This window comes from Sciurus carolinensis, chromosome 10 (assembly GCF_902686445.1).
Source record: "Sciurus carolinensis chromosome 10, mSciCar1.2, whole genome shotgun sequence".
Lineage (NCBI taxonomy): Eukaryota > Metazoa > Chordata > Mammalia > Rodentia > Sciuridae > Sciurus > Sciurus carolinensis.
The window spans coordinates 28,751,313-28,779,001 of record NC_062222.1 but is presented as its reverse complement, the minus strand read 5'-3'; the positions used below and the strand labels follow the sequence as shown (position 1 = coordinate 28,779,001).

At 39.0% G+C, this 27,689-nt stretch overlaps 1 protein-coding gene across 7 annotated transcripts in view; it reads right to left on the bottom strand.

The window, feature by feature from the left end:
- The window catches only part of Tmem131l (transmembrane 131 like), a 167,679-nt gene that overhangs the window by 37,756 nt on the left and 102,234 nt on the right, over positions 1-27,689 (bottom strand). For 2 of the 7 annotated variants that reach the window (XM_047566813.1, XM_047566807.1), the window contains exons 8-25: positions 23,937-24,014; positions 23,469-23,622; positions 21,861-21,919; positions 21,447-21,555; positions 19,238-19,334; positions 18,594-18,747; positions 17,864-18,034; positions 16,478-16,547; positions 15,316-15,433; positions 13,610-13,751; positions 12,124-12,233; positions 10,757-10,901; positions 7,876-8,003; positions 5,964-6,106; positions 2,723-2,909; positions 2,315-2,500; positions 1,450-1,599; positions 437-1,065 (exon numbers count right to left, since the gene is read on the bottom strand). In XM_047566813.1, the coding sequence (XP_047422769.1) occupies positions 437-1,065; positions 1,450-1,599; positions 2,315-2,500; positions 2,723-2,909; positions 5,964-6,106; positions 7,876-8,003; positions 10,757-10,901; positions 12,124-12,233; positions 13,610-13,751; positions 15,316-15,433; positions 16,478-16,547; positions 17,864-18,034; positions 18,594-18,747; positions 19,238-19,334; positions 21,447-21,555; positions 21,861-21,919; positions 23,469-23,622; positions 23,937-24,014 (2,830 nt within the window). The remainder of the gene's footprint in view (positions 1-436; positions 1,066-1,449; positions 1,600-2,314; positions 2,501-2,722; positions 2,910-5,963; positions 6,107-7,875; positions 8,004-10,756; positions 10,902-12,123; positions 12,234-13,609; positions 13,752-15,315; positions 15,434-16,477; positions 16,548-17,863; positions 18,035-18,593; positions 18,748-19,237; positions 19,335-21,446; positions 21,556-21,860; positions 21,920-23,468; positions 23,623-23,936; positions 24,015-27,689) is intronic. The other 5 variants (XM_047566814.1, XM_047566810.1, XM_047566808.1 and 2 more) reach the window with 5 other exon arrangements.

Below are 27,689 nucleotides of genomic sequence, written 5' to 3'. Positions count from 1 at the left end.
CAAGGCCAGGGACCATGAGACAGTGGTGATAAGTCAGTCAGTCAGCTGGCTGGTTGGGTTGGTGAGGTTCCGTTCAGTCAGAAACACTGCATGGACTGAGTAATTACTGCAAACAGTTTGAGAAGCTAAGAACAAATAATTAGAAAAAGGTGTCCATTTCCTCTCAACAATAAAATATGACATTCATACCCCTCTAAACTTATGTACTAAAAACTAAACCTCTTGGCCACAACATTCTAAAACCTTGGTGCCTTATTTTAAAACCTGGCATTTTATAAGTCACATTTCAACATTTATACCTTTGCTAAAACTCTGTGTGGGAACTAGAAAACCTGACATCCACAATTAAAACTAACGGTCACAGGTGAGAATAAACCCCATCCAGAATGATGAGGGGAAAACAGGAGAGAAGAATTAAGGAGGAGGAAAAGATTACCATTATGCTTCTTGGACATTTCTGGCAAGTCTGACTGGTGAAACTGAGGTGAGTTTCTTGGCAAAGGATTTTCAGGTAGTTTCTTAGAGGTCTTCAGGGGACAGAGCTCTCGATCCTTGAGCTCAGCTATGTTCTCTGAAGTTTTAATGTCAGTTTCCTTAGGAAACATACATGTCTGTATCCCCTCCTTCAGACTACATTCTGAAGAAGTATTATTGACAACAATTGTGTTTTTCAGTGTGTTTTCCTCTTTATTCAATAAGTTTTTGGGGAGGGTTAAATTCTTCTGCAGGTTGACACTCATGCCATTTGCATATTTGAGGCTGACCCAGTTCTCACCCATGACATCCGTGCACACGTCCTCTTTAGCAGCAGACAGAGAGCTGCCCAGGGTCAAAGTCTGTTTCTCCTCAGTAGCACTGCTGGCACTGCTGGCCAGCGATGCGCTGGCTTTATGTTTACTGTAGTACACTGAGCATTTGTGCTTCTTCTGAGAGTGACCATAGGTGGCTGGGCTCCTCTTGGCAGCATTCTGGACCCTGTTCTGGGGAGTGCTCACTGGAAGGCAGCTTTTTCCCCTGCCTTTATCAGAAGGGCTGTACGTGTCCAGAAAGTTCTTGCAATTGCTTCTGAATTTAAGATGAAAAACATTTTACATGAAGGCAAACCAAATTAAACAATACTTCTCTGTTTCTGCACCATGAGGAAGAGGAAGCAACCATGCACGTACTGCATGTGTTAAGGAGTTCCACCTCCCCTTTCTCTAATGCCTGTGGGGTTCCTGCCAATGATGACACCCATGAACTAAGCCCTTGTGTGAAGATCATCTCAGAAGAAAGGAAATGGTGCAGCTGCTCACACAATGACAGGAAGACAATTCTATGAAAACAAATTTGGAATCTAATTCATATTACCTTCAAATAAAATCAGAGTGAATAGTAACAAAAATGGGATCAGCCCTCCCCCGACACACACACACACACACACACACACACACACACAAAGGTTCTTACTTGTGAGAATGGGAGCTGATTACATCCATTGGACCGTTGTTCTGCTGTGAGGAGGAGCTAGCATTTTGCCTCTGTCTTGTTTTCATGAATTCCATAAGAATGTACTGTGCTTGTTGGAAGGCTATTAAAATCACACCCAATAGGGACAAACTGAGAAAGAAAGCAGTGACAGTCATTACTGTGTGGTTCTGAATTGCATTTAAAAGACCAGGTTTAAACTGGATGTGGTACTAAGTGTCTGTAGTCTCAGCTACATGGAAAGCTTAGGCAGGACAATCACCTGAAAGTACCCAGGAGTTTGAGACCAGCCTGGGCAATATATAGAGACTGCATGTTAAAAAAAGAAAAAAAAAAAAAAAAGTGAAAGACTAGTTTTATTACAGAAGGGTGATGAATGACTGATGGAACAACATGGTATTCAAATGCCAAGAGGTATATAACTTCATAATTTCTCATATTTCTTAAAGGTAAAAATGTGCAAATTTATAAGGTTGGCATTACAGTTCAATTTTAAGAGTGATTCTAGGACAAAATCACTTTAAAAGGGTCATTTGGGTCTTGTAATCTCAAATTGTCACTGCACTGAACTAATAAGCATTCAAATATTACACAATGACTGCCAATGAACATATATGGAGCACAACTATTACCCTTCTAAGTCCTCTGAATCTCTTATAGTTGGTTTATTATCTGAAAGCTTAACAGTTATGACCTTGTCTACCTCACATATGTCAGTTATTGAAGCAGTAAAAAACACTCAATTCCTATGGTTTGACTGTTCTTAAGCAATTTGTTTCTCCATGCAACTGCCTGTATGACTTCACTGCTCAGTGAGAGAACAACAGCAGAGAAGGCGGTGGTCTACCTGACGAAGAAGACTGTGAGCCTCCAAAACGACTCCTCCCAGCTGGGTCCTGGAACCACATCTGCACACAAGGGCAACAAGTGATGGGGCAGGGTCACATTGAGAGTGAAGTGGAATTCCAGGTCTGCTGCAGTTACGAGTGTCAGCTCACGGATGACCCAGGAAGAGGTAAAGTCTGGGGTAAACCTGGTAACAAGTGATTCTCCTTTATGAACTTGTAATGGATTTAATTTTAATTACAAAGCAAAAACAACAACAACACAAAACTCATAATATTTCTTACTTTTATAAAACAAATACTTTTCTAAAATTAACTAAAGAAGTCATAATAATGGGAAAGGCTCCCAACCCCCACCTCTAGTGTTCAAGTCCCACAAAATTGAGATGAAATTAGAACCCAGCACTTACACAATGCTGATATCACGGGATGCGTTTGGATTCAGGGAAAACTGATGACAGTCTAGCACTTCAAAGCCATAACCTTGACAATTATACCCATTGATTTTCAGTGAAGATACAGTTATAGGAAGAGGTCCAATATTCTCAACTTTAAAGTTCTTTGTAATAGATAAAATCTGCTTGCTGTCTTTAAGTTCTGATGAAGACAAAAAAGTATTACTTAGTGTATATGAACTGTGAAATTTATTTAAAATAATTTACTGTATTAAAAATGACCTACATTTTTAAATATAAGAAAAGTCCAATATAAGCTCCAAGTACAATTTCTGATTTCTAGAATCAGAATTTCTGATCCTGTTATATCTAGGTTCTGTTAATGTAACCAGGATACAATGGAAGATGTTTTTTTAAGTTGAACATTCAGCCTAAGGTGCCTATGTAATTATTAAAGATTAAGATTAAGTTGGGTATGGTAGTGCATGCCTGTAATCCCAGTGGTATGGGAGGCTGAGGCAAGAAGATTGCAAGTTCAAAGCCAGCCTTAGCAATGGCAAGGTACTAAGCAACTCAGTGAGACCCTATCTCTAAATCAATACAAAATAGGGCTGGAATGTGGCTCAGTGGTTGAGTGCCCCAGAGTTCAATCTCCACTACCAAGAACAAACAAAAACATAAGGTTAAATGTTTATTCTCAGAGCCAAACAGTTTGGATTTACCTCTAGCCATCACGTACTGTTTGCCCTGTGATTTTCACTCACACTCAACCAAGGACTAGCAAAAGTACATACATGTGCTTTTATGTAAATACGTTAGTTACTAGAAACAGTGCAAACACAATATTAAGATGTAATTAAACCTCTGCAAATAAATGAGAGCATATTTTATATCTGGAGTTTGAAGAAGTCAGTTTTAAAATATACCTATAAATTATCAAGTCTATTCCACATAAGGACTAATATTTATCTGGTTCCATCATTTTTCTGACACTCCTTAATTCAATTATTCAAAGTCAATTCTAAATTACTAAATGAATGGAAAAATGAATACTCTGAAGAATTCTGAATGCAAAATAGTTAGCAAATCTTTCTGAAGTCAGTGCTCATTTACAACATAGTTTTCTTAAAGAAAACAATTCAAATTAAGCATTAATGGTGCTACAAATTATCCAACAGTTTCATTAACCAGATTTCTCTGTAGAAAACACTGTTACACTAAAATGCTTTTAGTATTTTCAAACTTTACAAAAGTAATAGGAAAACAATGTACTACTTTACATCTACTGTTTGTTTGATTTGTTTTAGTTATTCAGGAAGTCCTCAAAATAAATGGTTTTAAGGCATTAAACTTAAATGAGTAATTCAGAAATTTTTAGGTCAAAATGTCAATACATTTCTTTTCTGGGGGAACACTGAAAATTAAACACAGGGCCTCACACATACTACTCAGTAGTATGTGCTTGCCACTGAGCTACATGCCCAGTCCCTAAGGTATCTTTAAGTATGCGTAGTCTAATATAATAGCCATTAAACACATGTAGCTATTCAATTTTAATCAAATAAACTTTAAACTCTCAGGCACAGTCGCACACGCCTCTCCTCCTAGCAATTCAGGAGGCTGAGGCAGGAGAATCACCAAGTTCAGGGACAGCTTCAGCAACTTAGCAAGACCGTGTCTCAAAATAAAAAATAAAAGGGACTGGGGATATAGTTCAGTGGTAAAATGCCCTGGGTTTAATCCCCAGTACCAAAAAAATAATAATAAGTTTAAAATTGACTTTGTCAGTCATAAGAATCACATTTTATTTTTACTTGTTTAGTTTTTGGAAGGAGTAGGATTTATTCAAGTGTGTAAGAACAGGAATAGAACTCCTGCAGGGGCAAGAGGGGACCCCTGACAAGGGCTGCCCCACGAGCTATATTTTAGGGGCTCATTAACCACCTGTGGTTCGTCGCTACTATGTTGAATGACACCATGACATTACTGTGATAACCATTTTTTTTAACCACAGATCCTGGCTCATAACTTCTCTGCTCAAGGAAGGCCAGTGAAAACTAGAATTTCTCTTTCTTCTCTGCCTTTCTATCTCTGAACTGGCCATGAAGAAAAGTACTAATACACCCTTGTCCAAGAGTAGGTCCTAAGACCCTCCTCATTCCAGAAGGGTCCTGAGGAGTGCTGAGCAGAGAGGTAACGAGGCGGCTGAACACACAGGCCTTACTGGCTTTCCCCATTCTGCCCATTAGCATGAGGTCATACCCCTCGTCTAAGCAATTTTGACACCAGTGTCCAGGCTTCAATCATGGACATCAACAAAGTATCCACAAAAACACAAAGGACAGAGCTTCTGGACAGCTGAACACAGGCTGTGGGGAAGGGAACAAGAGACCACCAACGTGTTGGGAGGGCAGTGCACCCCCGCTCCACAAGGACAGAAGTTCTTGCACTCAGAACCCTTCTGGACCTCACTCTACATCTCTTCAACTGGCCACTTAAATGCATACGTTATAACATCCTTTATTACGAACAGCATGGCTTCCTTGAGTTCTGGGAGGCACTCCAGCAAGTTACTCTAACCTGAGGAGGGTGTTGTGGAAACCCCTGTGTGGCCAGGCAGGCAGAAGTTCCAGAGGCCTAGTGTTGTGGGTCTAAAGTGGGGGACAGTCTTGGGAGCTGAGCCTTCAACCTGTGGGACCTGACACTGTCTGATGCAGAATGCTTGCTTACTGAAGCACAGAAATCCCACACCATCTGAGGTCACAGAAGTGACCTGTGGTGGGGGTATATGGCAGGAGACCTTGAGTTTGAGTTGGTTTTCCCTTCCCTTTCACCAGCGACCCAGGCACAGAATATTTCCATCATCACAGAAAGTTCTATTGGTTCTCTCCATTCATCACTGGCTTGATTAATCTTTAGCCAAATTTAAGGGCCTCATATGTTTATCTTAAATATTTGAAAGTATACTGGTAATTAAGCAGTATTATTTAAATCATATGTTCTTCACCCATTCTGTGTCTATTATTTAAGCTGGATATCTATCTATATCTATCATATCCATTATTTAAGTTAAACACCTAGAGTTACTGTTTTGACCCAGGGTACCAGCCTCAAATGTTGGCCTGATTTAATTATTTTCATCAACAGAATGAATTCACTACACTACACATTTTTAGAAGAACCCCTCCTGTAGAATCCTTTTGCTCTCAGCTTTATCACCAGGCCTCCCATCAGAGAGCCAAGCATGTGAACTCACGTCGACGACAGTCCATCAGCGTGGACTCAGGCACCTTAAATCGAAGTGAACCCCCTGCGCCAGGAAGTCTTCCACCCACTTTCAGTAGTTCTCGTGCTCCAAATCCTTCTACGCCAATCACGTCAATAACAGTCAGGTTATTCCTACAGTGAAAGGAGATAAAATAAAAAGGCATTACCTCCAAGTCACCAGGTACAGTGCACTCAAAAAGAATCAACTTGAAGAGCATGGCAGCCCCTGTCATCTCACAGAATAAGGGTGGGTCCCAGGCACAGGAAACTGCCAAGGCCAGCAGAGCCCACATAAGCTGACCACAACAGGAGTGGGTGAGCAATCATGATTACCCTCAGCCACCAGCCACAAATGGAATCTCCAATGTTTCTAATAACAGGTACCAGGGTAGTTATCAGATATCCAAGGGAAAAAATTCGAAGAAATAAATTGGCAGACACAAATACAGACAAATTTAGACAAAATAACGAAAACTGTTTTCAGGGTGAAACAATACGACATTCTGCCTTAGAGATGATTCTAGAAATAAGATGCCATTGTTTCTTTTGATTCAGTGATTTAAAATTTCACCCCACGAACAGCATATATCAAAGCCAAATTCCTACTTGTCAAATAGTAATGAGTGTTTGCTTTTTCATTAATTGAAATCCTAATTTCTAGGATGAAAAAATTAAGTGAAGATGATGTTTAAATTATGCACACTGAATGGAAAGCCAGTATAATGTAGATACCACAGAAAGGAGGAAAACCTGTTTTATTTTTCTAATTATGCAAAATAACACTGAAATATTTTAATGTGTTTAACCATTTAAAAGACTTAAAGTGATGAGCTCTTAAGATGATTGATACTATTAATGGGAAAACATTATCTATCAATATAGAAACCACTCAAAGTAAAAGAACTTCTACAAGAAATTTTTAGACTTTCTTTTTGAGTCCAGGACAGTAAAGTTTATCTCTACACTTCTTATGACCTTAGCTCTTCAACACAAGTTAGTTTAAAACTGACATAAGTCAACACAGCATTAAGGAATTCTAGTTAAGAGTTAAAAGAATAAACTCAAGTTATTTTAGCACATTTTCTTTTTAGTAACATTCATTTGCAGAAGAACAAACTTTAAGGGAAGTTCTAAATAAGATTTTTTTTTTTGCCAGTTGATCTGATACTAGAAAAACTAAAAATTATTCGAATGTCATTTATTCAAAATCACACTTGTGTTCAGCTTCTCACCAATACAGAGAGCTCCAACACAGATCTGTTATTTACTGTAAATTTTTGAAAGAAGACTCTCATAAAGACTATCTGAAGATAAGAAAATTTAAGATGAAACAGATTTAGCTTCTTAAATCAGTTAGCAAAACTGACATTTTAGAGGAGGAACAAGAGCTAAGGCACTCCATGAAACACATCTTCTGTTGTCCTTTAGGGATGCAGAGAGTAAGTGGTTTACATTCAATTACTGTTGAGGGAAAGATGGAGGGCAATGTTTCGGTCATTTTCTATGTTAAAAACAGAGCAGTCTATCCGTGTGTATGTGTGTGTGTGTGTGTGTGTGTGTGTGTGTAAGAGAGAGAGAGAGAGATCTGCACAGGACGAGATGCTGAGTGAAATGCATTAGAGAGAGAGAGCGAGCGAGAGAGAGAGTTAGTTCTGCACAGGACGAGATGCTGAGTGAAATGCACTAGCCCCTCGGAGACACAAGCACACTCTCTCTATTAGGAGAAGGCAACTGAGGTGCCAGGTATTAAGTGTTCAACCTCAGTGGCCCCTCTCCCTTGCTACTGCTGCTTTCTATCCTGCAGCACAACCTCACCTCTACAGAATGCCTGAGAAGTGTCTGTCAATCACTTGTTAGAAAGACTGAGTCAGCGAGACACGCGGTGACGGGGACACACCTACCGGATCAGTATGAGTGAGGTAACCTTTCCATAGTCAGCTGGTGTGAAGACTACACCAACCCTTTTCATTTCCAAAGGCTGCAAGTGCAACTGGAGGGTGCCAGACCTGGGTTCCTCAGAATGCACACCCTGCAAATCACCAACAACAGAATTAAACAACTCTATCATCCCACAGAGCAAGTGTCCATCTTCATCACGTGCACCATGGAGTACAGACATGATTGCTTTTGCTTTCATACCCAGATCTGACCATCATCATCAACTGTGTGCATGCGAGTGTGTGAGTGTGTGTGTGGTTGTGCACTGGGGGATGAACGCAGGGCACTACACATGCGAGGTAAGCACTCTACCCTAAGCTGTCCTCCAAGGCCTCATCCACCTATCTGAACTTGTTTATCCTGATGAGTCGACAGGAATAAAATAGTTCCTAAGCTGACAGGCAGAGGCTGCAGGACAAGCTGACACCCACGCTGGGAAGGGGCTCTGCTTCCTGACTTGGATGGGAGTTGAGGTTAGAAGCCCTCTATACAGAGATGCTTCAAATGTAAAACACTGATCAGAAAACTACCCAGAATGTCTGCCTGAACACTCGAGCAATCTGAAAAGACCATCCACCCTCTGCTGGACAACCTAAGAGATCTTAATACTGTACTTAAGTTTACATATAGAAACCATCTTTTTATATTCTCTCTAAATAAGAGAAAGATCTTTATTCATATCCTCTTCTACTTTCTCTAAGATTTCTTTTTCTGGATAATCTCATGTTCTAAATTTTAATATTCAAGATTTACTTCTTTATCTTCCTGCTGCCTTCTCTCTAAAAACTTTTTTAGACTTGTCCTCATAGAAGCTGCAGTAATATTTCTGTTCCCTATGTTTTCAATTTTTAAATGTGTGGTCAAGTCTTGCTATCACTTCCCATGCTATCTGGAAGAATAAATGGTGATGGCATTTGATTTATTCATTAGAATTACGAACTCCATGGAGCAGAAAACCCTGCTTTATACACAGAATATAAACACTAAACAAAAACGTTGCTGACTTCTGGCATTAAATTTATAGTAATTACAACACCATTTAAATAAATGCTTTTTGTGTGCCAGGTATTGGACGATTTAAGAAAATATACAAATACCAAGCAATTCATTTTTTTTATAAACCTGACAGGAAATCTCCAAACATTCATTGTGAGTATGAAATATGAGGCTCAGAGAAGTTAAATAATTTGTCCAAGCAAGGTTACACAGGTAAAGCATGGAAGAACCAGGATGCAGAAGGCTCAGTGTCCAATTCCATATACTCAACCCATTAAAGTCCAGGATCCTTCATACAGAACACTTATAAAAACTTGCTCAATTTAGGTATTTCTAGGTGCCCTATATGTAAGACACTGGGATATAATGAAATTAATCAAAAGAACTGTATTTCTAAAGCAAACCAACAAAATTACAATCTAAGAAGAGTCCACCTTTACCCCACAAAGAGTTTTAACAATTTTGAATTAAATTTTTTGAGTGTCTTCACGGCACTGATACTATTCTTTTTGTCAATTCATTAAGTTTACAGTGGTCAAATTTTTCCTTATTGCACAAGTGTGATATTCTTTTTTATTCTTTTTTGGTATTGGTGATTGGACTCATTAGCACTTTACCACTGAGCTTCATCCCTAGTCCTTTTTATTTTTTATTTTCAGAGAGGGCCTCACCAACTGGCTAAGGGTTTTGCTGAGTTGCTGAGGCTGGCCTCAAACCTGTGATCCTCCTGCCTCAGCCTCCCAAGTCGCTGGTACTAGAGTACATGCCACCCCAGCAAGGTATGATATTTTTGGGAAAAGTCCCCACAGCTGCAGTTATACTACATATTCAAGTATGAATAGAATATTCAAATATAAAGAAACTGGCATTATTTTTTTCAATTTCAAACTATATATAATTTAACACCAGTATGGCAAAATATCACTTAGTATTTTGGACTAACTGCCCCCAGTACCTGGGACACTTCCTGGTAGAGAATGACAAACAGAGTGGGCTTCCTAAGGAGAAAAAGACACACCCTAGTGCAGGTTCCAATTATGGCAGTGCTGCCTAGACCACCTTCATGTGTTTACTACTATTAATAAGTCTCTGTCAAAAATGTACTTGAAAATATGCTTTCATTTATTTTGTTTGAACTCTCATAGGTCATCTGTGATCCTCCTCCTGTTATTCCAGTTAAGCTAGAGCAACCATTTGCTTTTAAAGGGAAGAAAAAAAGAAGAAAATACCCAAGATATTTAAGTGTGTGTGCGTGTGTGCACGTATGTGTGTGCAATCTTTGTAACAGATGCTCCACTTCTGAACTGATTGCAAACATACAATACCTGCGAAACCAAGACTCAGCGATATTCAGAACTACTGAGTGAAAAGTAAGAAATCAGGCTGCGGAGTTCCCAAGCAAATGATGCCCTTGCCACATGAAATTTTCACTCCTACTTCCAAGTATCTGAAAAGACCTCATGACTGCCCCTTAAGATAAGAAATCCCTTTATAAATGAGATGAGTATCAAAGAAATTGGGTGACTTGCTAAAAACATTAAGAAAGTTTAGTAAGAGAAGAGTTTAAAAATGTATTTGCCTTTTTACCTTATCTTGCCCTAAAAAAAAAAAAAGAGATTTTAAGAGGGCCAAGATCATAAATTCTGTGGTCTCAAGTTTTATGGTTTTCTACATAGCTGACTCCATTGTTATTTCTTCATTCACGTGAATCTAAATCATCAAAGATTTACAGACTAACATGAATCTGACTCTACTATGCAAGTTAATTGGAAAAACCTGCTATGCATCTTTCATGACTAGAGAATGAAAATAAGAGAGCCACACACAGTACATAAGACATTCAAATACCAAGACGCAGGCCACATGCTTCTGTGGCCAGTTTGTCAACAATCTTTTTTTCTGTTGAACATGCCATCCTACCCGGTAAGGGCAAGCTTTGGTGAGCTGGAATTCACCAGTTGTGAAATTAATCATCTGCAAATCAATGCCAAACCTACAAAGCAAAGAAAAAAAAAAAAAAAAAAAGTTTAAAATAGCACTGAGATTTGCCAATGAAGAATAAATCAACAATACACGCTTATGCACATGTGCATGCTTACATACTGGGACGGCACCTGTGTGCACATAAACAACTCATCCTATCCTGTCACTACCCTGTCTCCGCCCCATTCCACATCCACCCATACTTGATATACTCTAAGTGCTCAATAAATCTTATTCAGTGAGTGACTTTGGCATGTTCCTTGGCAGTAAATAAACATATGGAGACAAAAGTGCTAAGTATGAAGTTGTTTATTTTTTTTCCAAATGGTTCAGAGCTATGAAGCCCAAAAGGAAGTGATTCTCAACCGAAGGCAATTTCATCCCCCGCAAAACATTTGGCAATGTCTGCAGACATTTTGGATGCTGTGGCTGGGGAAGCCCTTTAGCGGGTAGAAGCTAGGAGACTGCTGAACAGCCTTCACTCTACAAGCAGATCTTCCTCCAACAAAGGATCATCTGGTCCAAAATGTCAACAGTGCTGAAGTTGAGAAATCCCAGGATAATGGCACATCTTCCTAAACCAAAAGTAACTAAAAGTCTACATAAAATTGTGATTATGTGAAAACAAGATGTAACAGATAGGAATGAATACTGTCATTCTCTCACTTTGTTTAACTCCAGACTAGAATATACAAAAACACTAAATTTGTTTTCTTTTTGTGGAACTAGGGATTGAACCTCAGGCTTGTGCATGCTAGGCAAATGCTCTACCACTCTCTACACCCATGGCCCTTTTATTTTATTTTGAATCAGGGTCTTGGTTAGTAGCCCGGACTGGCCTGCAATTCTCCATCCTGCTTCCCCAACCTCCTGAGCAGCTGTGATTGTGGGTGTGCCACCGCCCCAGCTTTAAACTCATTCTTGAGTTACCCAGAGATCATCGTGATTAGATTCCGTATTCATGAAAAAGCATAATGATAAAGGTTCCCCAAATCAAGAATGCTCTATTGGACTGCAGGCCCAAGGCAGTGATGGTGAAGGTGCCAGGAACACCCACAGCCAGGAACACCCACTCAACACCTGACCAGGGGCCTGGCACCCCCGGTACACAGGCTGACGGGTTCACAGAGCCTATGTCCACATCCAGAGCCCAGGAGAAAGCAGCACAGGCTTTTCAACAATTCTGAGTCCTCAGGGTGTCTCCCAAACCACCCACCAGAGGGTCCTCCTACCATCTGTGCAGCAGGCGCCCTGCGGCTTCTGGTTTCGGGTACAAGGAGAGAGGCAGGAGCTGCAAGGAGACAGGCAGAGAGGATGGGTTCCTCACCACAAAGTACTTTACCTAGAAGCAAGGAGAGGAAGGTCAACACAGCGAGGGACACAGCACCCTCCTGAGACATTCCTCAATCTAATCGCAACTACACACAGCTCAAACGGAGGGGCAGCTGAGAAATAAATGGCCTGAACATTTCAAGAAAATGTCCACGTGTGGGCTGGGGCTGTAGCTCAGGGGCAGAGCGCTTGCCTAGTGCATGTGGGGCGCTGGATTTGATCCTTAGAGCCACATAAAAAAGTAAACAAATAAAATAAAGGCATACTCTCCATCTACAACTACAAAAATATTTTTTTTAAAAATGTCCATGCGGGCTGAGGGTAGTGGCTCAGTGGGAGAGTGCATGTTTTGCAAAGGTCTGATCCCCAGCACCAAAGGGGAAAGAAAATTTTAAAAATGCTATGTCATGAAAGGCAAAGACATGCTGAGAATATTAGAAAAGACTCAAACAAAAACGACAGTGCCATAAGATCCTGGGGTGCATCGTGAGCCAGGAGGGGAAAAGTCACCGTCAATTGTGATAATAAGCTCATTAGAAAAACCAGAATACAGACTGTACAGTAGATAACATTATCATTACTATTTCATTTTATGATTCTGATAATTATACTCTGGTTATGTAAGAAAATACTCATACAGGGGGCCTACTGTCTAATCCTCTCAAAATACATACGTGTGGAAAGAGAGGGAACGACCAAGCAAGGGTGGCAAACATTAAATACTGATTAATCTTGGCAAAGAGCCACTGGGAGTTCTTGGTGCTATAACTTTTCTCTAAGGAGAAATTACTTCAAAACAAAAAGTGAAAGGAAAAGCAAAAGCAGTCAGGCTGTCATCCCCAAGAACTCGACGAGCACCCACTGAGCATGTGTGATGGCAGTTCCTGGCCATGAGGCATGATGGGAAGTCTGCTGGTGGCACCTCTTTCCCTTTGCCCCACTTCCTGACACCCTGGATAGATAGAAGGTAGCATATGCAAGGAAGGAGGTTAACACACTAAGGACAAAAGGAAACAGGGGCAAAGCCTAGTCCCCACTGTCATCACAGAGCAGCCTGGTTCACTCTGGACTTCCTTGGAGCTTCTTGTTATAAAACCAAGTCCTGTGTCAGCTCTGTTCTCAGTAGCTGAATGCTTTAACTCAAACATTTTATTTAGGAAGTTCATATTCAATCCAAAAATCTATTTATTCAATGCATTCTCTGCCTCTCTGAAATTTCACTCCTCTTGTTCTTTAGGGCCCTACTCGAAGTGCCCTAAAGGCATACGTGTTGACTTTAAATTATTTTTGGTTCTGAAACATCTCCAGGTGAACACTCTGGTGTTCTGAAAACCTAAGAATTGTGGTGTCACTGGCAAAGAGACGGAAAGAACACACTATCCTCACCACACTGTTCCTAAGGGCAGTTGCGCTGAAGTTTAACACAAGGCCAGGCTCCGCAACCAAACGAGGCAAAAAGGAAACAAAGGATTCTGACTCCTTGGGTTTCTTCGAGTGGGCAAAACGCATCATTCCTAAAACATTCCTCCTGTGTAAAGAAATTATTATGGAAAATAATTTTGACATTAAAAAAGGAAAACCATTCAATACCACTCCCACTAAAAGGAACAAAGACTCCTGGGGAAAATGGCTTGTGCTAGGTTTGGGGAGCGGGACATGTAAGACTGACTCTCTACAGAGACCGAGGGCACAGCTCGGGTGCTTAGCAGGCGTGAGGCCATGGGCTCGATTCCCAGCAATCCCCCCAAAACACAACCTAGAATGTTCTGTTCCAATGGAAAGCAAGAAGAGCTCAAAGAACGGTGATAACAGCAAAAAGACACACAAGCCATCCTGAAGGGCCCCCATGCCAAATTTGAGACAACTGACCATCAAAAATAACAATGACGGCAATTCAAAAAATAACAGCAATAATAATGACAGTAACTAGAGTACAACATGCTAACGAAACTGTAGCAACACTCAAAAAAAAAAAAAAGAGCTCTTTTTTAAAAACAATATCTGACTATAAATGTAGAATAAACACATGGAAACATCACCATTCCTCAGTCATCAATCTAACAACTGACTCGGACAATGAGGTTCCAGGAATGCTAAAACCCTGGAATGAAATCTTCTTAGGGAATAGCAAGTGCAAATGATATCAAACTATCACAACACAGCTTATTTATTAACTGCAAAAAGAAAAAGGTGCCAAACGTGGAGACCCCTGTCCCACATCACCTAAACCAAACAATTCAACCTACCAGGCAAAAGAGACCAATTAACATTTACATACCTCTGATATGACACAATAACATACAAGACCAACCAGGTAATTCATATTCTTGCTAAAAATGTTTAACCTGAATGTAAACTTGAGGAACCAAGCATAAAAACTCCTCTTACAAGTGGCCTGGATTGAAAAAAACTTGTCAACATGAAAATTGAACACAGGTGGGCACTAGTCTAAGACTACAAAACACAAGACAGTCAGATGCAACGCACGGTCCTTAAATGGACCTGGACTATAAGAAAGAAAAAACAGTGTTGGTGGGTCAATCAGGGTAATTTCAGTATGGACTGCCTATAAGACAACACAATTATGTCAAAGCTGAGTGTGTTGGGTATAGAATGGTAATACAGTTAAGTGAATATCCTGCTTAGGAACTAAATTCCTAATAAAACACTGAGGTTTGAAGTAGAATAATAGTACTTTCCTAATAAAGTAGAGAGAACTGAAGTATGATGATAAATGAAGATTTTCCCAATAAAATACCGAGGACTAGAGTATGGTGATATTTACAGCTTCAATTTCCATTGACTCAGCAAAAAGTCTGAATATAGGAATATAGGTGTACATGGAGAGGAGAGAGGAGAAAAGAGGAGGGGAGGGGAGGGAGGTAAAACGGGAACACAGGGGAACAAACTCAAGTAGAGGACCATGTGCGTATTCATTGCACTAACCCTGCGGTTCTTCTAAGGTGTGAAACTTGTTTAAAAAAAAAAAAAAAAGGTCATCAATCACTGAAAATTCAGGAGTACAATTTCAAAAAAAGACCACATAGTAGGTTCCCCCACTGCTGAACAAGAGAGGAAAGATGAAGACACACCTGCAAACATTGCCATTTTTATACTTCTTCCAACCTTCATACAAGCTATTTGCAAGTTCAGAATCCACATCCCAGGTAGACCAATCCAGAGAAAGGGTCCCATTCCAATTAGGATTTTCTAAAAGTTAGATCAGATTCAATATTTAAGATTTACAGAAAGTATGATTCAATTAGTAAATAATACCAAGAACTGACTGTTAAACTCCTCAAACTGAGAGGATTGTAGAGTGACTCAATGGCACTCTTCTCTCCTCTTTACTAAAAGTCCCTCTAACTCAACGGCAGATGATACATCAAATTAAACAAACATGTAAAAAACAAAACTAAATCAATTATGTAAAGGCATTAACATAAAAGACACATGGTTCATGAACACAGCCTGGGACAAGTTAAAATTATACTTGCAACATTTTTAACAGTTTTAAATCTAAAATGCAAAACTGTTTCCATGTACATGCTCATCATCATCATCTGAGTCTTTTCTGGATACTGTAGAGTGCCGAGGGAAAAGACTGCCAGGACCAGGAGCTGATCCTGTACAAGGTGCATGTTTATAAGCTGGTCTCTTGTTCACCTCACCCTACACATGTGTTCTGTCCTGTCTGAGTTAAAGAGGGGATCAGTAAGAAAAGGTGGAACTCTCCCAAAAGAGATGTCTATCCTTTAAAACTCTCCTTAATTATCTTAATAAATTAAAGTACAAAAAAAATAAATAAATGAAACCCAAAGTCAGAAACTGCTTCCATATCAACACTAATGACCTCTGTGTCACACCATGATCAGCACTGCCTACAAGATGTTAATGACCCTATAATTTAAGTCTGCAAATGCAATTCCAAACTACTCTTTTACAAAAAAAATCATAATTTTCTAATTTTTCCTGGTGATAAGGCTGATATGATGATCAAACAGGATTGTTTTTTAAATCCCTTACAAAAAGCATAAGCTATTAAAGAATAAGAGGGCATTGTTTACACAGTACCCTGTGTGTATCTGGAGGACTCTTAATTTCAGGCCATCTGTCAGTGATTATGCTAAGAACAGAATATGACACAATTACTTTTAAAAATATTATTCCATCTACAAATGCTAATATCCTTCACTGCTTCCCACTTCCCCCAAATTCCAATTTCTACAGAAAGCCTAAGGGTAAAATACTTACCTGCTTTTGATTTTCCCATGAAATAATGCATGCCACAATGTGCTATCACTTCAAAACCCAGACTCCCTTCCTAGATTGAAAAGTAATATATGAATAACTTAAAACACAACACTCAACATAAAAATCCTAATGCACTAAAATATGAAGCAGACACTGGCCTCCACCTCTGCGAACTCCCCTTTAACCAGAAGTCAAGCAACTAGAAAGTGATGTCTTGGTTTCCTCTGTCCCTGAATCTGTTCTGAGAACTCGGAGCCATCTCTCCCAGAAGGGCCACTACAGTGGAACCTGAACAACCATTATGGCCCATAATGTCAACTGCTGGGCCCACAGGTCATAGCGCTATCACATGAATTAAAGATGAAAGTAGTCTCAGGACATTCCTAGTGTTTCTGTCTTTTTAATTTGTTTTTCAACTGTATTCTAATCCTCTGAGAAACTGTAGATCCACCTACAGGAACTTCTCACTACTCAGGGTATTTAATGCCCCACTTCCCAGTTCTGGAAAGTACAGATTTGCTACTTCCTCATGCACCTGAAACCTGCCTCCTGCTCCCTCCCTTGGTCACTCAGGCTCATATGCATCTCTTGTTAAGGAAATTTCTAAGAAATCTTCCCTGCTCAAAATATGGATAAATGAAATTCAACTTTACATTTGTGTTGAGTTTAATTTGCAAAGTCCTATCTTCACACTTATAGCTAAACATGAGCATTTCTAACTATAAAATATCAACACCAATAAGTGAGAAAAATCATAAAGATGGTTGCATGAATGTCTCATAGTGAAAAATTAGAACCCAATATTATATACAATAGCTTGGATCAAAAGGAAGCAATAATAACTAAATGAAAAGAAATAAAACATTAAGAAAAAAAAATGAGACATGTTTAAGATAATCTAAATTAAATACAATTTACCCAGATTTTAGAAAACATTCTCTTGTGAACTCTTTCGGGCTTTAGATTTGGCCCACTAAAGAAATTCAAGAATTACAAGCAACTCAAGGTCACTTAAAAGATGTCTAACTAAAGCATTTAAACCAATGTGATTTATTTCAAGGCAAAGCCCTGAGTTTCATCCTGGCACCACCAAAAAAAAAAAAAAAAAAAAAAAAACACATTTCTGGAAACAAATGAAAATAAAATCTATTTATACTCTTATATTTCATTAATCAATTGCTTTGTGAAAAACAGACTCTTTCCAAATAAAGATTTCCAAGTCTGAACAAATTGATCATCTAAGACTGGCCTGAAAATAGCCTTCAATTTCTTAGGTAGCCTTACAGAACATGAACTTAACCCTGTTTATAAAACCCAAGAACCATAAGTACAAAGAAACAATAATTATCAAGAAAATTATAACACAAACAGTGCTGTAAACAATACCTTGGTTGGTGCTGAGAAAATCTGTAGAGGTATTGCAAAAATGGCACCTATGTTTGTAGTCAAAAATATATTGGTGAATAGATTTATGGCAATGTCTTTAACAGCAAGTTTCAAAGAAAATATATTCCAACAGCCTGGAGGTAGAAATAAAGGGCCAGTGAAATTCAGAATCTAAAAAGAAAAGAAGCAAGAAAGATTACTTTTCCTAACACTGATTATGATCCAAATCACTACAAAGTATGATGCTGAAATTCTTCCATATCTTGGAAAGTATAATTTTACTCAATTAGTTCCAGATCAAGGACTGAAATATTTCTTATAGAAATGATAGGTTTCAAGTACTGCTTAATATGCCACTATTTTAAATCTCACAAAAGTAATCCTGAAGTTTTTACAAATGGCATTTTCAAAAGCCTACTATATTTTACCATAAATAAGACTTATATTTACTATATATAATCTTTTCTACAAAAATCATGTATTATAACATTTTTGAGTAATAGTTAAGAGTAAATATTCTTACAAAATATAATGATGGTCATTTTGAGTTCCTTGATCAACAGTTTAAAAAAAGAGATTAAAAGTAATTCTAAAAATTTTTAAAGAAAAAGGTCTGCTTTAAAAATAAGTCAAAATTAAATTTTATAGATATGAATTTCATCGTCTTTTGACTTTGAACGAAGTTTGAAACAGGTCAAAACTAGGAGAAGAAAACAAAACACCAATATACCTTTAAAACGTGCCTAGCCTCCTTGGAAACAAACACATCCCTTAACACAATGTCACGGTCAAAATGGTTGAGGTACCATATTGACCACACTCTTGACGTGTTCTCGTGACTCTCCACGTGAAACTGGGCAGCAAAAGGGTCCACTCTGAAATACCTGGGAACAGAAGACATGCATGCCATTGGCCCAAGTACAGAGAACCGGAGCATCCAGGGAGCTCCAAGTGCCAACGGGGGAGCGCCACAAAACACTACGGACGCTGCAAACAACCACAGCCATCACCTCCTCAACATCTGCTCACACCTGCAGCACCCGAAGGCCAGGGCGAAGTGGCCTGGCCAAGATCAGGGCACCCTGCAGAGGCTGCGAGGGCAAAAGCAGGACCCAAATTCTACTCAGAAACCACCATCTGAGCACTTCTTCCCACACACCTGGCTGCCTGGCTCCAAACCTACTTCATAGACTGAATTACTTAGCTCCTCTTTCCCATTCTGCCAAGAAACCTCTCCCTGCTTATTAGCAGTGTGGATGCAAAGCAAGGCAAGTCCAGAAAAAGACCTGTACAACTCACACGAGTTATATTTTTGAAGACCTTCTAGAGGAGGAAAAATCCCATAAGACTTCAAGAAAAGCAGAATGAACCTACCCCTGTACCACTGGAGAAGAGAGGCATGCTTCTAGTGTTGGAGTGTTTTTTGATTTCTTCACATCTTCTTTCATTCCACTGCCACATGACATAGCTGCTATAGATTAAAAAAAAAAAAAAAAAATGAGGCATAAATATCTTTTCTTTCATTAAACCTAAATAAAAAATAAGGTATAGCTTTTTTATTTATAACTTTTTCTTGAAGTTTTTTTAAATTTCTTTTAGTTGTAGATGGACACAATATCTTTATTTATTTATTTATTTTTATGTGGTGCTGAGGATCGAACCCAGTGCCTCACACATGCTAGGCAAGCGCTCTACCACTGAGCTACAACCCCAGCCCAAGTTTTTATTTACAACTTTTAATTCACTTTTCTATCACCATTAAAATAATGAATCAAATACATATGGTAAGCTGCTTTCTCAAATGCTCCTATCTATCTCCACTGGCTTGTTGCCCATTGTCTGGGATATGTGTCTACATCCCTCCCCTCTCCCTCTCGAAACCAATCTCTAATTTTTGCTTTGGTGGGGGGTGGGTCATTACTTGTGGATATCATTTACAAAGATTTGTCTTCATCATAAATAAGAGGAAAGTCCTTAGGTCTGCCAGATGACAAAAGTGAAAAATGAAGCTCACTGGCTAGAGGGAAGAGCACGGGTAAGACAGGAATAAATCTAAAACAGTGAAAAGGAGCTTAACCGTGAAGAGTGGGCATGCACTTCACAACAATGCTGATCAAAATAAGACTTGAAGGCTTTCCTTGAGTTAGGTCATAATATAAAATCACTGATGTTGAACCTTAGCTCTCCTTTTTAAACCTATCCATAGAGTTCAAAAATAGAAATTCAAATACTCAAACAAAAAAATGTGACTCTGAAGTGCACTTTTGCTCCTGACTTTGCAATTCTCTTAGGAGAAGCAACTGCTGGCACTCTCTTGAGCACCCTCCAGGGGTTCTGTGTATATGCAAGTATGCAGACACACTCAGAAACCTTCGTGTCCACATACATATCCGTGCACACTTCTCAGCAGCTCCAGAGTACACCCTTCTATAGATGAGCTCAGGAGTCACCTAACACAGGATGCTTAGGTTGTTCTGTTGTCACAAAGAGCATGCATCTCTGTAGGTTCAGGTTTGTTTTTGGTGACACGGTTTGAGATGGGGGTCTTGCTTTATGGCCTAGGCTGGCCTCAGCCTAGGCTCCCACTTCAGCCTCCAGGTAGCTGGGGCTCTAGGTTGTCACGGGCAGTCGAGGTGCAGTTTTGAATACACAGATGAGTATTATCCATAGAATACATTCCTAGAACTGGAATTAAGGATCGAAGAGCACATATGTGCATTTTAAATATTCAGAGACTGTCAATTTTCCCTCCAAAACAGCCTGTATTACCTTTTATTTCAATTAAAACTTAAATATGTTCTTTCCTAGTTATTATTAACACAGAATATTAATGACCTTTTAATCTTCATTGATCTAAGTAATAAGCTATATCTCATTTGTTGCTTTAAACTACATTTCTTTAACTATGAGTGAGGTTGGGCATGTTTTCCTACGTTTCAAATCCCTTTATAGAAAATTTTATTTTTTATTTTTTGGGTACTAGGGATTGAATTCTCGGGGACACTAGACCACTGAGCCACATCCCCAGGCCTCTTTCGTATTTTATTTAGAGAAAGGGTCTCACTGAGCTGCTTAGCATCTCGCTTTTGCTGAGGCTGACTTTGAACTCTCAATCCTCCTGCCTCAGTCTCCCAAGCCACTGGGATTATAGGTGTGCCCCACTGCACCCACTTCAGAACTCTTTTTAATCTTAGGAACTCAAAGAATAGGACTGCGTTTATGTCACTAAACATTCTGCATCACAATCTACACAAAAAGACAAAACTGGAGTAACACAACTGCACTACCTGTGAAAGTGGCCCCTCCAATAAACATGAACATCCGGGTCCTGCGAATCACCAAGTTAGGCTTTAAACTCAAAATCCTATCGATACAGCAGAATACAGATGTCATCAACAAGCGCTTTTATGTGATCCTACCTCTTAGAAACATTAGGGCTTGTGGTTTATTAAAACCAAACCCATTTGCTTTTTTAAAAACATGCTTCCACTGTAGTTTTAAGTCACTGCACAGAAAAAATTACCCAGCAAATAACTAGATAACAAAAGAAAAAGACACTCTCCAATATTTTTTAAATGTGTACCTTTGCAAGTAAAAGAGGCGATCTTTGTAAAGTTTGTTGTAGAAGTAGGTAATAGTACTGGTTCAAACTGAAGAGACAAAGCATCTCTCTGTGAGAAATGATATATGTCCTGTAACAACAAGTCCACATTAGCCAGGAGAATATTTACCCATTCCAAATCCACTCTGTTAGAATAAGTAAACAGCAGAGACCAGTATACCTAGCAACTGCTCAGCAGATGTGGCTATAACAGCAAGGAGGGGGTTCTGGAACCCATCTCCAAATAAGGTTTCAAGCAAAAGAATGGGTTTAAAGGAAAGAAAAAGAGAGTATGTACAACTGCTTCTGCATCTGTCCTGAAAAACTTTCATGTTCTGCAATTTGATGCACCCTTATAAAATTCAAATTCTACTTTGTATAAGCATTTATAATTACCTGTATCCATATAACGCTGTTTCCTGAATGTAATATATACATATTTACTGCTGAATCATCTGTTCAAAAGAATCAGAACAATGAGATTAAAACAGAGCTACACCTTAATGATCGATCACATTAATCATTCCTACACAAAAAAAAAGTTAATGTTTTTTCAACATGGAAATCAGAACTGGAAGCATTTTCTTTTAGTTATTCTTCTAAGTTACAAGAAAAAGATTCTTACAAAAAGACTGACCCAATACCATCAGCTCTTTAAATGATTAACAAGAGTCAGGAAAGAAATACTGAATTTAGGGTCATCTTGGCTCTTCTGGATCAAACTAACCAACTGTATAGCTTCAAATAAAGTTGTTTTCCTGTTAATTGGACAGCCTTGCATTTCCTTACTTCGGCAACTATATTCAGAAAGAATTAAACTTTTCTTGGCATCTTAAAACACATGCCTTCTTTTATCCTTTATCAACGGAAAAGTTCCCTGCAGGACAGGGGCCCTCTTCACATCAGTGTCTACCTGGCCATCACTATTACAGCCAATTCTGAAGACTGAAAGGTAAGCCATGTTTGACTGACAGATGAGACTGCCAACAGCACTGGGGTGCAGCTCAGTGGTAGAGCACACGCTCAGAATGCTTGAGGTCCTGGGTTCAGCCCCCAGTACCAAAAAGAAAACAGCTAATAATAAAAAGCTATGCTTTTATATATTTTTATACCATTTAAAAAAATATGAATACATACATATACTCACATACTATTATAACCAAAGAATTGTAAATCCCACAATTTCACAGATCATAGGATATATGTCTCCTACAAAAATTTTTAAGAAGTTAAACTAATGAATTAGGTTGTTTCTGATAAGCAGGACACATACATCCAAAAGTATGTATGTATTCTAGAACTGAATACAAAATTTCTACTCTAACTTGTCAGGCATCCAGGAATAAACAGCTACCAACTATTAAGATACAAAACAGCATGACTGGAGCAAAGAGTAAAACTGGAAGAAAGGGACGTAAGACTTCAAATGCTATGAATATTTAGACTACCGTGGCCATTTAATTTGGTTACTATCCGCAAAACATCAAGAAAAAGCATACACAAGAAGATTCAGAACAGTTTGCAATGGTCACCTAAGCCCCTCCCTCAAAAAATACAGCCTGATTAACAGCTGAAGACTAAGAACCAGTTACTGTTACAATCTCCCCCACCCACAACACCTGGTACTGGGGATTGAACATAGGGGTGTTCTACCACTGAGTTACAACCCCAACCTTTTTTTTTTAAGACAGGGTATTACTAAGTTGTCCAGGCTGGCCTTGAACTTGCAATCCTTCTGCCTTAGTCTCTTGAGTAGCTGGGCATCTACCACCATCTCTTAATTAAAGCAAAGGCTCTTTTCTCTTGGTTTGCTATGATACAGTCTACAAGTAAATGCTATCAAATGATGATACAAGTTAAATTAAAATGTACTATAATGAATTTCTTTTCCCCTTTGGCAAAGTTTGGGGTTGAACCCAGGATCTCAAGCACCGTCAGCCCACATTCTTACCACTGACTACATCCCCAACCCCATAATAAAAATTTTTAAAGATTTCACCTTACCTGAGGTCTCAGATTTATCTGTTGCTACATAAACAATAGAGAGATGATCTAACAAAGCTTGTGTGTTTTCTTCAAATTCTTTTGAGGAGTTTTCCATTGTTATAATTATGTTCATTTGTAAGTGCAAAACATCATCAGACTCCAGATAACAATTCTGCAATTGAAGAAAAAGGGGGAAAAGGGAAAACTCAAAAAATTATCTGAACTTTGCAATTTCTTTCTTGGGGGCGGGGGAAGCAACTGGGATTGAACTCAGGGGCACTCAACCACTGAGCCACCTCCCCAGGTCTATCCTGTATTTCATTTAGAGACAGGTCTCACGGAGTTGCTTAGTGCCTCACAAGAAAAGCACTTAAGGCGATGGCATTTTCATTTCTGAGAAAAGAACATACTGTTTTGGTTTTCTGTTGTTTTTTAAGCAGAGAGGCAGGAAGGAAGATAGAGGAAATACTAAATGCTTTATTTTACCTTTAATTGCTGACACACTTTATTATGTAAACTGCATTCCAGTTTCACCTGCAAAAGGCTACTATTAGTGGTTTCTGCCTAAAAGAAAAAAGGGGGGGAAAGAACTTGAAAGGATGCAAAAGACACAATCCAGCATTAATAATAAACTATTCATCATTTATTCCGAAACCATTCATTCATTTATTCAACAAATATCTGAGCATCTGCTAAATACTGGGCATTATTCTATTTACTGGAAATATAACAGTGAACAAAACAGAAAAATCAGTGCTGTCATGGGGTTTACTTTCTAAAGGAAATCACAAATTCTCCCTTGGGCAACATAAAAATTCCCAGCATGGTAATAAGCAGGTGAATACATTCTAATGACACACACTGTACTTCGGCATTTCCAATGCAAGTTGAACATTTTGTTCAAACACTGGAGTTTAAAGTAGATTTACCCAGTAATAGCCAAATAATTGTGTTTATGTGTGCCTTCAATCTGTACAACAACCTTTAGAAGCTGTGGCCCTCAAGTCAGACGGAACTATAAAAGATATCCACAACCAAACTATCATTTTTAATATGTGGAAGTGCTATGGAGGGGAGTGACAAAACTCTAAGAAAGCAGGATTTTGTCAGGTTCAAAGATCTTAGGCACGTGAATGATCCCAAAATATCTTCAAGAAAAGGAAATGAAAAATCCAATCTAGGAACACGGCCTACCCTCTGGGTAGGAGGGTAGGGCTACGGACACATTCGAGCACACAGAATAGCAAGTACAGCATGTGAGTCTGAAGAACCTGGGCCATAAGATTTCCTCTTGGCTCAAGTTTGATGTCTCTGGCACCGTGATTATATGTATTTCACCTGGGAGACACAGTCAGAGCATCAGGAAATCTCAGCAAGGTAAGTCATAGTCCCCAAACCCAGGCTGCCTTACACTGTGTGTGACATCTGCTAACTCCACAAAGACGCATAATGAAGCAGACTCAGAATCACGTTCAGCTTGTCAGGACTGTAAGACTAATTCAAGTACATATACAGAAAGACATTTTAGGGGCTGAGGGTATAGATCAGTGGTAAAATGTGTGTTAAGCATTTGTGAGTCCTTGGGTTCAATCCCCAGCTCCAGAAGGGGGAAAAAAAAATTTACTTCAGTTGTCATTCAGATAGTTGAAGTACAGAAAAGAATAAAACAAACATTTTAAAATGTAATAAAACTATGTACAATAGTTTGACCAAGTCTATAAATGGGACCAAGCATTAGTCAAAAGCACTTTTCGAAAGTTGCTAGTATCTGCTAGTTTTCTTAAAGAGAATAGTATGATTTATAAAACAAATCTAAAATTCTAAGAACTCAACTTTTTAAATATTCCTTTCTGTGACCAAATTCCTCCACCAAGGACATACACCAAAAAAAGCCCATAACTTTCTGAAAAAGCTTTAACCACAGTTTACAAATGATCTGCAAGAAGCCACATTCAATTGCAGCTTCTCCCTTTTGCTTTGCCTTCTCCCTCCGTTATTCCATTAACCACTGGCCTTCTCGTCAGCTCCTCCTCCAATCATCAGACCCTGGAGTTATTCTGGAGGCCCTCCTGAACCCTCCTCTCTCCTAGGGGAGCTCTCGGACAAGCTGAGGCCTCCAGCATTTATTTCTCCAGCTCAGACCTTTCTGCACACCCAGAGTCCAACATCCTCAACGCTCACACACTCCAAGTGGCCACCTGGGCCATGTCCTGTATCTTACCACCAATATTCATCACCTGTATCATTATTCATATGGTTGTGTAAGCCAGAAACCTGAACACCAACTTCACTTCCCCTTCAAATCCATAACCAAGTTAAGACTAATCGTTCCTCCTCAGAAGCCCTTAAAAGCCATCCATGTGTCTTCATTCTTAAATACACTGGAGATGCCAGGCTTTCAAACTATACCCACGGGTTAACTCTGGCCCGCTGCCTGTTTTTGTAAACAAAGTTTTATTGAAACCCAGCTGTACCGCCTAGGATTGCTTTTGTGCTACACCAGCACTGGCACTGCCACACCTACAGCACCTCTCACCTGACCTTCTGTAACACTCCTCATTATAATAATGTGACAAACTGGTAGGGTCACCTCCCCTGCAGATCACAAGCACCCAGTCTGTGCTTTTATCACAACGTCTCTCGCTCCATAGGCACTCAACATGCAGTTAGAAATGAACAGTACAATTGGCACGCAGTTATAATCACCGTGGGGGAATGGGAAGAAACTAAAAATAATTTTAAAAGACCTATAATAGATTACATCAAACCTGACATTTGGTGTACTTCTGATCTGAACTATTCAAAGTTTTTAAAAAACGTATCAGCACGCTATCAAAGTATACACTTATAATTGAGATTCTTTTAAAGAAATTTGCAAATGTCTTATCCCTTAAATGATTCTTTGGGTAGTGAGAGAAAAGTAAAAGTTCAAAATTCTGATTTTGAATATGAATAAAAGCTCTACTTCCAGTGATCTGATATGATTTGAAGTCTAATATTTTGTCATTTTGGTGAATTTCTACATGTATGAATTTATAATGCACCATTTTATGCAAGATTCTTACATTAGCTAGAAGCATAACAAAAATAAACTCTACTAAAAATGCTTGGAACCAAAACTATTTTGGATTTCCGGGGGACTTGGGAATATTTCCATACATATAATGAGATCTCTAGGAGATGGGACCCAAGTCTAAAGACAAAATTTATTTGTTTCATACTTTATACATGGCTAGAAATCATTTTATATAATATTTTAAATTATTTTGCTAATGAAACAAAGTTTGTATACAATGAACCATCTGACTTATGATGTCACGATGGGGCTCAAAAGGTCTCAGATCTTGAAGCACTTGGGATTCGAGATTTCCAGGGCAGGGAAGCTCACCGTGGGCTTCACCTCATTTGCTGTAGAGTACATCTTCAAATCCCACAAGGGGGAGTACTAGCACCTCCAAATTGTACTCGCAGTGTGCTGAATTTTCTAAGAGAAATCTAAAAGTTTGTGCTTTTCTCAAAAGAATGGAACCTTTAAAAAGAAACTATGACCAAAACATGAGCCATGTGAAGCAACTACAGAGACCAGGATTACAAGTTCCCCTGAGAGTAGCCAACTGAGCACCCTGCTATAGCAGTACACCCCGTAATCCACAGTGTACCTGGGCAGGTTATGAAAGAAAAAAATAAAAAACTAATTTTGTTTTTGAAACCTCCCATATGACTTTAACACAATAGTTCAAATTCTCTTAATAGTCTTCATATTAAGTATGTGAAAGTATTTCTTTTTAGAAGATGGGAGGAAATGCAGTTTGAGGAAGTGACTTATCAAAGATCCTGGGGCCAGTTAGTAGGAAAACAGGAGGGGGTGGGTCAGATCTTTTCATGCAAAAGTCAGTACTTGAGAGACTTTTTCTGGGTAAACTGAGGCATGTACCAAGTCTACTTCCCCTAGTACTTACAGGCCTAAACGCTCACCAACATGGAGACATATAATTGAAACTCATGCAGATAAAAAGCAACAGACAAGAGAACAAATGCTAAAAGCCCTTTTGTAAGGCACATACTCCATTGTTTTGGGGTGAAGGGGTAGGAGTTTGGGGAACTGGATAGTAAGAGAAAAAAAAATCATCTCCTCCACTTGGTAAGAACTGGTGGTCTTTGGCAAATTTTGGGGATTGAGTGCAAAAAGAAATGGAGAAGAAAGTCATTTTAAATGACTTGTATTAACAAGACTAAACC